The 14,128-nt window shown below is 38.7% G+C and overlaps 1 protein-coding gene across 1 annotated transcript in view; it reads left to right on the plus strand.

Moving 5' to 3' along the window:
* The window catches only part of N4BP1 (NEDD4 binding protein 1), a 48,201-nt gene that overhangs the window by 19,662 nt on the left and 14,411 nt on the right, over positions 1-14,128 (plus strand). The window contains 1 exon segment of the mRNA XM_079117629.1: positions 7,719-9,400. Within this exon segment, the coding sequence (XP_078973755.1) occupies positions 7,719-9,400 (1,682 nt within the window).

Genomic DNA, 14,128 nt, shown 5'->3' on the forward strand with positions numbered 1-14,128 from the left:
AGTGGATGTTTCAAAGAAACTCATTAAAAAAAAAATACAATAAAAATAAAAGAAGCCTTAGCTGAAAGTACATACTCTCCAAAGAATATTACAGTATTTAAAAAATAAAACAAAAAGAGGGGGAAATACACCATGTAACATTAATCAAAAAGGCAAGGTGGGATGTAGTTCAGTGGTAGAGAATTTGCCCAGCATTTTTGAAGTTCTGAGTTTGATACCCAGTACTGGAAGCAGGGGGAAAAAAAGCTGAAGTGACAATGTGACCATCAAACAAGGTAGACTGCTGAGCAGAAAAAAAATCACCAGAGATGAAGAAGCCATTATAATAAGAAGGTCAGTTCACCAAGAAGACATGTGATGTGTTAAATGTGTAACAAAGTGCAAAGTATGTGAAACAAAAACTGAAGAACTGAAAGGAGAAATTGATAAATCCACAGTTGTATTTGGAGAATTCATTACCCTTTTCTCAACTATTGATAAGACCTGTTAAAGGGAAGATCGGTCAGCAAGGGTACAGAAGAACTTGGTACCTGTCGCTGGCTCTTTGCGGTACAAAATCCGTGGATATTTGTCACCGCTTGCAGCAACAATTTGCACGGGTCTTATGGGTTGTGGACTGGAAACTGAGCTACTTCTTTCTCTTTCGTGCACTGCTTTCTTGTTTGTTTATAGAGGGTAGAGGAAATGAGGCTTACTTGCTTTGAGAGGAGAGAGAGAGAGAGACTTTGCTTTCAGAGATATCTACGTCTTCTTAGTTTTCTGCTGCTTCTTAGTGGTGCGTCCTGCATCCTGTGAACTAAGGGTGCGTCTACCTAAGGTGCTTTAGTGATGCGTCTCAGTTCTCCATTCTGCGATCTGCCTTCCGCCGCTGCCCCTACTCGGTGCTTCTATCTGCTCGCCACTTATTTCTGCTAGCTGCTGTTCCGCTGTCTTTTCTTTCTTCTTGCCCTATTCCTGCTAGCTGCTGTGTTCTTCTTTCTACTAGCTGCTGTGCTGCTAGCTGCCGCCGCTTTTCCCTACTAGCTGCTGCGTGTTGCGCTGGCTCGCTCCGCCTACGCTTATATCATCTCCAGGAGGCGGAGAGCAGGGCCACACCTCTTACGCAAAGATTAGGCCAGACGCTCAGAGCAGGCACAATTAGGAGTGCTCGAGAACACATGCGCATACATTGTGTGCGTGGACGATAAATCACCTGAGTGTGCCTATCTCAATCATCCTCTTCGCTGCCGATGTGATCTGGCGCCCGGTCAACATGGTACAGCCCCCAACAGGTACCACCATCAACCAACCAGATTGTATTTTGACATTTATAGAATTACTACCCAGCAACAGTGGAATACATGTTTTTCTCAAGCACCCACAGAACTATCAAGATAAACCTTGTCCTGGCCATAAAATAAATCTCAGTAAATTTAAAAGACTGAGTCATAATAGAATGTTCTGACCACACAGTAGCCAAAATAACAGAGATAACAGAAAAATCTTAAAATACTTGGAAACTAAACAACACACTTCTAAATAATTTATGGGTCAAGGAAATTCTCACTTGTATTTATTTATTTTTGAACATGATCTTCTGTGGATGCCAGGGTTTTTTTGTTTATTTTTTTGTTTTTTACTTTGTGATGCCAGGGGTAACAACCAAAGCATCATGCATGTTAAGCAAGCACTCCACTACTGAGTAATCCCCCCAACCCCTGAAGGGAAATGGAAAAGGCAGTGCATCAGAACACTGGGATGCTGCTGAAGCAGTGCTCAAAGGGAGATCTATAACATGTAAGTGCAAGAAAAGAAGACTCGGTGATCTAAGCTTCCTTGTCTGTGAACTTGAAAAGTAAGAGTAATATAGGCCTAAAGCAAGCAGAAGTAGGGAAACAATACATTTAAGAGCAGATGTTAATGAAACTGAAAGCAAACGAGAGAAAAACCAGTTAATCCCTTTGAAAAGATTGATAAAATTGAAAACCTCTTAGCAACACTGACAAAGAAGACAAGTTAACTATATCAGGAATGAAACATTTTCACTGCAGAATCTCCATACATTTAAAAGGTAAGGAAATACTACAACTCTGCATACATAAATTTAGTGGCTCCCTTGAAATGAACCAGTTCTCAAAAATGCAAGCTACCATGACTTGCGCCATATGAAACTGATCATTTGAATAGCTTCAAGCTATTAAGGAAAAATTGAATGGGTTTGTTCGTTGGTGTTGAGGATTGAACTCAAGGCCTCCCAGTTACTGAGAAGTGCTGTACCACTGAGCTATACCCCCCCAATCCCTGGAAATAGAATGAATTTTAAAACTGACATAAATCTCTAGGCATTCTTGTTTCACTGAAGACTCCTACTAAATTAAAGAATTAACATCAGTTTTATACAATTTTCCAGGAAATGTAAGGAGAGAACACTTCCTAACTCATTTGCGGCTAGTGTTAACCCTGATGCTAAAACCAAAAAGGACTGCTAGGTATATACTTCATTTGTTTGGGTGTTTTGTGGTGCTGAGGCCAAAAAGGAAAGCTTGAGACAAAAGCCTTCATGAGTGTAGACTCAAAAGTTCCTTTTTTTTTTAGGTACTAGGAGTTGAATACCAATGAGCTACATTCCCAGACCTTTTTGTTTTTAGGCAGGATCTTGCTAATTTACTGAGGGTTTTGCTGAGTTACTGAGTCTGGCCTCCAACTTGGAAACCTCGTGCTTCAGTCTTCCAAGTTGTTGGGATTACAGACATGTACCACCACACCCAGCTTAGATGCAGAAGTTCTTAACAAAGTATTTGCAAATAGAATTCAGTAAATAAAAGAATCATATACCATGATCAAAAGAGAGGTGCAGGACTGAATCAAAATGAGTGTAACCCACCTTATTTACAGGCTGAAGAAGGGAGAAAATTACATAATTATGTCAGTTGATGCAGGAAAGCGTTTGAAAGATTCCAACATCTATTCATGTTCATGTTCCAAGAAAACTAGGAATGCAGAGTAACTTCCTCAACTGATAAGACCGTCTGCACAAAGCCTACATCTAACACCATACTTAATGGTGAAAGACTGAACACTTTCTCCTTTAGATCATGAAGAAGACAAGTAGGTAAGTTCTCACCACTAGTCTTCAATGTAGTGCTAGACTTTGCAGCCATTGCAAAAAGAAATAAAAGGCATGTAAATCAGAAAAAGAAGTAGTTGCAGATGGCACAATTGTCTACATAGAAATTGTACAGGAACACTCGCACAATCCTTGACTAGAAATAGATGAGTTCAAGAAGGTGGAAGGGCAACAACATGGACAAATCTGTGAGATCATTTTTTTCCCTGGTACTGGAAATTGAACCCACGGTCTCTCATTGCTAGGCAAGCACTCTGCTACTGAGCTACAACCCTAGCACATTTATTTTGAGCTAGGTTCTAAGTTGCCCAGGCTGATCTTGAAAATCTGTTGACTCTCCTCCTTCAGCCTCCTGAGTATCTGGGATTACAGACATGCGGCAGTGAACACACAGAAGCCAAAATTGGAAATACTGTACCTTTTATAATTAATCAAAAAATGAAAAACTTGCTGAGTGGTAGCACAAACCTGAAATCCCAGATACTTGGGAGGTGGTGGAAGGAGGATGATCACAAGGCCAATTTGAGCAACATAGTGATAGAGAAAAGAAAGGATTATTGGCTAGAGTGTGAATTTAGCATAATTATGTAAGACTTGTCTACTCAAAACTAAAAATGCTGCTGAAAGAAAGCAAAGCAAATAAATGGAGAGAGACGATGGATCATTGGATCAGGAGACCCAGCAGATGGCAGTTATTCTCAAATAGGCAGTTTTACAGGCTTAACACAATTATACTGACAAAATTACAGCAAGATATTTTGTAGATAGGGTAAAAGATTGTTCTAAACTTTGTATGGACAGGCAAAGGAACTAAAATAACAATTTTAAAAAGAAGAATAAGTGGGAAGAGTTTCTACCCAAGTTCAAGATGTTATGTAGTTAGAGTAATCAAAGCTATGGTATTGGTAAAGGGATAGATACATGGACTGATGGAACAAAATAAGGAACCCATAAATAGCTTCCTAAAGTATGGTTAATTGATTTTGGAAGTGGGTACTGGGGTTTGAACCCAGGGGTGTTGTATGACTGAGTTTTTAGTTTTTATTTGGAGACAAGGCCTTGAACTTAACTATTGCCTCAGCCTCCCAAGTGATGAGGATTACACCACCATTCCAGGCTGTGGTTAATTGGTTTTTGCCATAGGTAGTCCTTGAAATTTCATTTAAAGAGCAATTTGATATCTATAAAGCAAAAACATGAATTTTAACCTAAACTTACACCATACACAAAAATCTATTCAAAGTAGATCATAGATTTCAAAGTAGAACTTTTATAAGATAACATAGGAGAGATCCTCAGGACCTAGGGCTTGTTGAAGGTTAAAAACTGATAAAATTAATAACTTTGGTTGTCACAAAACACCCTGTTGAAGGGATGAACAGACTCGGAGAAAATAACCCACACATGTGACAAAAGTGTATATTGAGAACTCTCAAAATTCAACAGTAAAAAAAAAAAATCCATTGGGAAATGGACAAACTAAGCAAAACATTTCATCAAAGAAGATGGTAAGTAACACATGGAAAGATATCCAGCATCAGTACCCAGTAGAAAAATGTAAACTAAGATAAAATTACATTCCTGTTAGAGTTACTAAAATAAAAAGTAGTAGCAAACCAAAAGCTAGCAGAAACTGGTATGGCCACTCAGGAAAAATAGTTTGTCCTAAATATGAAAAACTAAGTGTGCACTGACCATGTGTTCTGTTAGTTGCACTCCTAAGCACTTATCCCAGAAAACTGAAAACCGGAGTCCCCTTAAAAACCTACCCACTTTATTTGCAGTAGTACCAAACAGGAACACCAAAGTATCCCTCAATGGGTAGGTAGTTTAAAAACTGGTTCATCAACTCCATGACATATTGGTAAGTGTAAGCAAAGAATGAAATATTGACATATGTGACATGGAAGAGCATTGTGCTGAGTGAAAAAAGTCAATGTCAGAAGTCACATATTACATAATTCCATTCATAAAACATTCATGAAGTCACAGAATTATAGAGGTAAAAATAGATTAGGCACCAAGGGATAAAAGATAAAGGTGACTGTAAAGGGGTCACGTGAAGGAAATCTTTTTGGTAATAGAATAATTTTGAATCCACTGAGATGGTAGTTTCCAAGCTATTCATGTGAAAAAATGGCATATTGATAAAATTGATATTGATAGATGTGCTGCTTTTAATAGTATGTTATCTGTAAGAACCCAGAAACCACTCTGGACACTGGAATTCACATAAGGGAGTTTATTAAGCACATAGAGTTTCTCCCTGCAGGGTAAGAGAGAAAATGAGAGGAAAAGAGAAAGGGCGCGTGCGCAGGAGAGAGAGAGAGAGAGAAATGGAGGAGACAGCGTGAAAGTGAGGAGAGGAGAAGAGAGAGCATGAGAACAGATGGCCCGGGTGCTATCCTTAAGCAGTTGAATTCCGCCAGGCTAACGGGACAAATAACGGGAGAAGGATACTTGCAAGCTGACTGATGAGCCAGTAGCTAACTAGGATGTTCACAGACTGACAGGTAGTTGTGAGGCGGGGAAATGAATGCAGCTTTGAAAGGATGCGGGGAGCAGCTTATGTTATATTACATTATCCTTAAACAAGATGAGTGATTAGAGGAAACTAGATGAAGAGTACACAGACAAGTGTGTACTACCTATTATTTGTTTAAAAACAATTTTTAAATTACCCTCCAAGCCACAACCTAAATACAACATAAGTACAAACGTGTACTAGCCAAATGTTGCCCATTTGGAAATCTTCAAGGATACTAACACCAATATTTAACAGTGTGCATGAGCTATCAGGAGAAGCATGATCAGTTGTTATAAATTGGTTTAACAAAGTTGCTATATTAACAAAAGCAGCAAATTTTGCTTTTAAAAAGATAAGGCTTCTTAGTCCAGCTCCAATTTCCTCAATGCTTTACCACCAGTACCACAGATAGTCCAGATGTGAGGGAGATGTGAGAGAACAAAGAGCCCAACTGAACATCATAGCATTTAGTTCAAACTTCTCCTTTGTGCTGTTTCATCTACTCATAGGGATTTTGTGGTTCTAAATGATAGATGCACAAGGAATGTGCACACATATTTGAATATACGTTCTAAATATGAGATGATGTGTGACATCAAGTATATAGTAAACTATATAAAACTATATACTTAATATACAAGTATGTATATACTTTGACAGGTGATTCACAAGTGATAGTTTTAAATAGCACTATTTGGGGTAATGCTGTGTGTGTGTGTGTAGAGAGAGACTAGGAATGGAGTTCAGCAGTGCTTTACCACTGAGCTACGTTCTCAGCCCTTTTTACTTTTTGTTTTGATACAGAATCGCAGTTGCTGAGCCTGGCCTCAAACTTGGCCATCCTTCTGCCTCAGCCTCTGTAGTCACTGGGATTGCAGGTGTGTGCCACTGCACTTGACTTGGTAAAGCCATTCTAATGTTAGTTGAAGTATGGATTAGGTCTGGTGCCAGGTTTATTCTCACACATAATCAGTTCCAGAAATTTTTCATTGATAAAATAAGTAACAGTGTTAATATTTAGTATTTACTATGTATGAGGTAGTATTAGGACTTCATTATTTCTTTGAACTCCTGCAAACCCCCAATGATTGCATTATTCTTGCCTCTTTTACAGTTGAAGAAACTGGGCGTAAGTTAGGTAACTTGAGCAAGATCACACCAGTGGTATTATTGCTGGCATCTAAGACCAAAACATTAACTGCAGAACAAAAGGTGGCTGTATACACAAATGGCTTTCGCTGTTCCCATGTGTGTTTGCTTGCTTGCTGGATTCAGTCTTCCACCTTCATAGCAACTGATTGCTGAGAAACCCAGTTCACATTCCTACCTTATTTAGGCCTCCTTCAGTACCATTATCTGAGAATGACATTGATGATTTGTTTTTAGGTCTACATTTAAAATCTGGTCTTTCTTTCTTTCTTTTTTAGGGGGGGTGCTGGGGATCGAACCCAGGGCCTTGTGCTTACAAGTCAAGCACTCTACCAACTGAGCTATTTCCCCAACCCCTAAAATCTGGACTTTCTTCTAAAACAAACATAAAATTATATAGGGTATAGATTATTGTAAGCAGCTGGAAGAAATAATTTTTGTTAATCATGTTCTTTCTAAATACCTTCAAGAAATCTGGAAACAAAGGGTCGTAGTGTTTGTTTCATCTAAACTGGGAGTAATATAGCAAAGCAAAAGTCAAAATTTGTTCTTTAATAAATCATATGATTTGATTATCTTATCTCTCGATTATGTCCTTGTAATAAATGACCACTAGCAAGCAAAGATGTTTGTTCTCCAGAAGATCTAAGTAAATCCAACCTCTGATTTATCCTCTTAGACAAATTCTTAAGATCACACTGTAAGACACAATTAAAATGTATAGATGGAAAGTTTTCAGTTCCCTCTGAATATGATTAAATAGTTTATATATGTTAATCTCAATTTTATTGAAACTGACATTTTCCCCAAAATTATAAACATGCTTATGTTTTGTAAAGTCACCTTGACATTTGTAAGTATATGTGTGACTTAATATGTGCTGTGCTATTAAGGAACTTTTGTAAGTTGATCTAATTTCTTTTCTTCTCTTTATAGGAATATATCAAGGGAATCTGTGAACCTGAACTAGAAGAAAGAGAATGTTATCCCAAGGCCATGCACTGCATTTTTGTTGGGGCACAGAGCCTGTTTCTGAAGAGCTTGATTCAGGATACTTGTGCTGACCTCTGTGTTCTTGACATTGGTCTTCTTGGCATCCGAGGAAGTGCTGAGGCTGTAGTTATGGCCAGGAGTCATATTCAGCAATTTGTAAAGCTCTTTGAGAATAATGAGAACCTACCCAGTAGTCAGAAAGAATCAGAGGTGAAAAGGGAATTTAGACAATTTGTTGAAGCCCATGCAGATAATTTTACAATGGATTTGTTGATTTTGCCCACTTCCTTGAAAAAAGAACTTTTGACTCTCACACAAGGTGAGGAGAATCTATTTAAAACAGGAGATGATGATGTTATTGAAATTAGAGATGCTCAACAGACAGAGTTTACACAGAATGCTGCCACAGGACTGAATATTTCTAGAGATGAAATTGTTTTGCAGGAAGATGCGAGAAATAAAGCTGGGACTCCTGTTTCTGAGCTTACAAAACAAATGGACACAGTCTTTTCTAGTTCACCAGATGTGCTTTTTGTTCCAGTAAATGGTCTAAGCCCAGATGAAGAGGCACTTTCCAAAGAGAGAGTTTGTCACAAAAGGAGATTTTCTGATTCAGAGGAAAGGCATACCAAGAAGCAGTTTTCTTTAGAAAATGTTCAAGAGGGAGAGCTCTCACATGATGGCAAGACATCTGCTGAAAATGTAATCATTGACCTATCTGATCCTTCTGCTGATTCTGAAAATTTAAGTCCAGATGTAAAAGACACTACTGAGGAAATGGAATACAGTATCCTTGTAAACTTTTTTAAAACCATGGGCTATTCTCAAGAAATCGTTGAAAAGGTCATTAGGGAGTATGGGCCTTCTACCGAACCATTATTGCTATTAGAGGAAATTGAAAAAGAAAATAAAAGGTTTCAAGAAAACAGAGAATTTTCACCTAGTACTACTGACATCAATAAAACCAAAAGTAAAGGTGTTTGTAGCAGCATAAATGACCTCACAACAGATTCTACTCCAAAGAAAACGCAGAGTCACAGTCAGCAAAATATGGTAGAAAAATTTTCTCAGTTACCATTCAAAACAGAAGGTAAACCATGTACCTCAAATTGCAAAATTAATACCTTCAGAATAGTGCCAATAGAACAGAAACATGAAATCTGGGGTTCAAATCAGAACTATGCTTGTAACATAGACATTGAAACTGATGGCCTTTCACCTTCTGCTCCTTCAAGTCCCAAAGACGTCAATTTTGTTTCAAGGGGATCTTCAAGTCACCAGCCCAGAATTGTAGTTTTTCCTGAAAATGGTTTGCAACAGCAAGCAGAACCTTTGCTTTCAAATAATATGAAATCTGCCTGTGAAAAACGTCCAGGACACTGTAGCTCTCCTCAGTCTAAGCCAAATTGTCCACCCCTTTCTCCACCGAAGCCACTACCCCAGCTATTACCTTCAGTTACTGATGCAAGGTTGGCAGGACCTTCTGATCATATTGATTCCTCAGTTACGGGGGTTCAAAGGTTTCGAGATACTCTGAAAGTACCCTACAAGCTGGAATTAAAAAATGAACCAGGGAGAATGGATTTGAAGCACATTGTTATAGACGGGAGCAATGTTGCTATTACGTAAGTCCTCTATCTGCAAATTATTTCATAGTTTTACATAGTACTCTAAGAAGTGTCTCAGAATTGCATATATATATAAAAAAAGAACTGTCCTATGCATGTATCTAGTGAATCAATAAATAGCCTTGCCCAAGGTGGGGATAACCAGCTAGTTGGAAATGTTTTGTCTTTTCATCTTCCGGAGTCATGAACTTTACTTCCGTGTCCTGAACTTGTATTCCTATGGGCAAGAAGTGTTAGAAAATTTATCTTTTCACACTGTATTGCCCAAAGATAATGCAGTATAGAGTGTTTGTTATTACATTATCAGTCCTATGAGTGCCATTTGGTTCTGAATTCAATTGTGGAGCAAAACAGATGTTTTTCTTTTTATGCTGGAACGTGCTTAGTCACTAACCTAGAGTATACAATGGTAATAGGTGTAATGTATTTCGGTTGTGCTTTTGATAGAATAGTAGCAGTTTCCTTCTTAAGGAAATTAGTTTGAGCTGCATTGTGGACCTGTGTTCTTTTTTTTTTTTTTTTTTTTTTTGGGGGGGGGGGGTGCTGGGGATCGAACCCAGGGCCTTGTGCTTGCAAGGCAAGCACTCTACTGACTGAACTATCTCCCCAGCCCGGTGGACCTCTGTTCTTACTAAAAGTTTCTAATATTTGTTTCCAGTTAAAAGCTAAACAGTGGAAAAATCATGTCTGTTTAGGCCGTCTTAGAACCCCAGTTAGGATTCTAATTTTTTTTTTCCTGTGCTGTGGGGTTAGGCTTCTTCTCCAAGGGGCAGTTTAGCATAGTGTCTAAAAAGAGTGTGAGGATCAGTGTCCATCCCACCTTGGAGCTGTTTAATTTTGGTCAGGTCACTCAATATGTCTGAGCTTCATTTACTTCAAATCTGTTGCCTGAAGGACATTATCATGCCATTTCAACATCTTCTAGGTAGTTTCTCTCTAGTGTGGTACTCAGTCACCCCATTGTTAAAAGCTTTAGATAAATTAAATTTGCAGAATTAATTTCAGCAAAGACGGATTTCATGAATTGGGCTCCTTTCAGAACCCCAAGAGGTTCAGAGAGCTCCAGCTGGCAGTGTGGGTAAGCAGGATTTACAGGCAATAAGGAAATGACATAGAGAAACAGTTTGATAGTAGCTCTACATTTGCCTTATTTGGGCATGGTGTGATGAGCCACTTGCCTTATGTGGACACATTCAGATCTCTTGGCAGCCTGTGATTAGCTGAAGCTCAGCTGCTGTGATTGAGACTCAGTCCATCACAAGAATGCACTCTTCGACTAGGTTGCAGTATGTTTACTTTGTAGAGTTGTACATGTATGAATTCAAGAACCGGGGCAGCTGTGGGGCAAATTTTATAGAAGTCTTCAATGTCTAGTGTTTTAGGTGATCACAATTCAAGAAATAGGGCATCTGAACATGCAATGAGGGAGACATTGCCAAATCTTTTTTTTTTTTTTTTTTTTTTTTTTTTTTTTTTTTTTTGGCGGTGCTGGGGATCGAACCCAGGGCCTTGTGCTTGCAAGGCAAGCACTCTACCAACTGAACTATCTCCCCAGCCCTTGCCAAATCTTAAAAATACTTTTTATGCCTTGTTGAATGTGTGACCCCTTTCCCCAGGACTTCTAAAAGTTCAATTAATGCCCTGAAATGTTAGGAATACTTATTGAAATTGAAAAATTAAGATTATTGAGACATGTTTATTATATGGTTGTAATTTTTGTTTTATGTGTCTTCTCACCTACTTCCTTACACCCATATTGTTTATTGCAGTGCTTGCTAGGCAAGTGATCTACTGAGCTACTCCTCAAACCCTCATTTCATCCAGAAATATTTTAGTATTTGTTGCTATGGTGTTGGTTCTGAATGTTTTCTGTGAAGGTTTTATTACAGAGGTGAGAGGGGTGTAGTTCTTCTTAGCAGCTATTTTTCTCATGGTGGTGAGTTCAGCTCCTCTCATTTCCTGTTAGTACAGATCTGTATCCCTACCTTCTTCTTGATGATATTGAGAACCCATTTGCCCTTAGGCATCTTGAGTAGCTCCATAACACACTGCTCTTTTAGGGCATAGCCACACACCTCTCAAGTCAAGTCTTACATGAACTTGGTGTGTTTGGCAAGGTGTCCACTGTGGCAGCTTATCTCTGTCTGCTTATGTTCTCGGTTGCCTTGTGGCTCAGGTTGAGGCCCACATCCCTGTGGGAGTGTGGATCCATGACTGTAAACAGTGGGTGGGAGAGGGGGTGGGAGTGAGGCTCAACTTGAATCCCACCTTCCAGAACCCTGCCACTGGTTTCCTCAGGCTTGCCCATCATATCCAGCCAATCCTCCAACCCCTTAGCAAGCCTGGGGTTGCATGGATGGTCTTTAGTATGTTACTTTTTTTTTTTTTTTTTTTTTTAATATAAGGACTATTCTGCTTTTTATTTATTGGTTTTACTTTCATGGTCCTGGGAACCAAAACCAGGGCCTCGTGCAAGCTAGACAAGAGTTCTACCACTGGGCTAAATCTCCACCCCTTCTTTATTTTGAGACAGGTTTTTTATTTTATTCATTCATTTATTTTGGTACTGGAGGTCAAATCCAGGGGCATTTTACCCTTAAGCTACATCCCCAGCCCTTTTTAGTTTTGATTTTGAGACAGAATATTGTTAAGTTGTGGATCCTTGAACTTAGCAGTCCTCCTGCCTCAGCCTCCCAAGTAGCTGGGATTACAGGCATGCACCACCAGGCTGGTGCAGCTGCTTTTTATTTTTTGAATGAATTGTTGGTGTCGTATTTTGCTGTCCAAAGAGTAAAGGAAAATGTTCAAATGTTAAAGTTTGAAGATTGGCCATAAAAATATGTAGTGTACTTGCCTTCCTTTCCAAATAATACTATTTATTGTCAGTTTTCTTTGTTTTTGGCAACTCTTTTGGGGGAAACCCAGTAAATGACCCACAGCTGCCTAGCATTATCTAAATAATAATGTAAAATGAGTTTCAGGGCCAGCACCAGTCCCTCATTGTGAGAATTTCTTTTTCTTTTTGTTGGGATTTCTTGAGCCATGTGATGATAAAAAATTTTAGGTTGAGCTGGGGATATAGCTCAGTTGGTAGAGTGCTTGCCTTGCAAGCACAAGGCCCTGGGTTCGATCCCCAGCACCACCAAAAAAAAAAAAAAGATTTTTTTAGGTCATAATTGTGAGTAATACTGACCCTTTTTTCAGAAACTTTTCTACATGTGGAAAGATTTCCCAAATTCTTAAAAAAAAATAAAAACAAGAAGAAGAATGTAAATTATCACAGACTGAGCAGTTGCTTTTAAAAACTTTCTGGAGTAGTAAATAGCATGTTTCTCTGAGGGGTCATATTTGGAATTTAGGGTGGCGCCATCTGTCTAGATCTGATGTTTTACATATCTGGTCCTTCCCATTTGCCCATAGTGCCTCTTCCCATTATCGTGATGAACCCTAAAATACTGGCATATATTTCCTAACACCGTTGCACAGTGGTATCTCCTTTGAAAACCACCAGTCAGTGCACTAAGGGAAACCTACAAGCTTTCATTAATTCTCTCTGAAAACTGATTATTTTGGAAGAATTTGAATTTTCTTTGAATTCACATATATTCAATTTAAAAGCAATATTTTTACAAAAGGATGTGTTGCCCACAGTTTAGCTTAGTTAGATATAGATTGATCTGAAAATGTCTAATTAAAATCAACCCTTTTTGTGGGAAACTTTTAATGGGCATTGGGTTATATTTTATCTTTTATTAAAATCCTTTTTTTTTAACAGACTGCATTTTGATTCATTATATACAAATGGGGTACAACTTTTCATTTCTATGGTTGTACACAATGTAGATTCACACCATTCATGTAATCATACATATACATAAGGTAATACTGTCTCATTCTACTATCTTTCGGTCCCCCACCGCTTCCCACCGTATTTTCCTCTACAATATCCAAAGTTCTTTCATTCTTCCCCCCACCCCCAGCCCCCGCCGCCACCCCCTCTCATTATATATCATCATGCACCTATCAGAGAAAACATTCAGGCTTTGGTTTTCTGGGCTTGACCTGTCTCACTTAGGATGATAAGTTCTCCATCTTCATCCATTTACCAGCAGATGTCATAATTTTATTCTTTATGGCTGAGTAATATTCCATTGTGTATATATACCACAGGTTTTTTTATCCATTCATCTGTTGAAGGGCTTCTAGGTTGGTTCCACAACCTAGCTATTGTGAATTGAGCGGCTATGAACATTAATGTGGCTGCATCACTGTAGTATGCTGATTTGAAGTCCTTTGGGTATAAACCGAGGAGTGGGATAGCTGGGTCAAATGGTGAGTTCATTCAAAGTTTTCTGAGGAATCTCCATACTGCTTTCCAGAGTGGCTGCATCAATTTGCAACTCCCCCAGCAATGTATGAGTGTGCCTTTTTCCCCACAGCCACGCCAACACCTATTGTTGCTTGCGTTCTTGATAATAGCCATTCTAATTGGAGTTAGATGAAATCTTAGGGTGGTTTTACTTTGCATTTTTCTAATTACTAGGGATGATGAGCACTTTTTCATATATTTGTCGATCACCTGTATATCTTCTGTGAAGTGTCTGCCCAGTTCCTTAGCCCCTTTTATGGGAAACTTTTAATGGGCATTGGGTTTTAATTTTTGATGGAAATGTTTTAAAACTCTAGATATAGTTCTGTGTGGTGGCCACACAGAATTGTGAATGT

This window comes from Sciurus vulgaris, assembly GCF_902686455.1.
Source record: "Sciurus vulgaris genome assembly, chromosome: 17".
NCBI classification, from domain to species: Eukaryota; Metazoa; Chordata; class Mammalia; order Rodentia; family Sciuridae; genus Sciurus; species Sciurus vulgaris.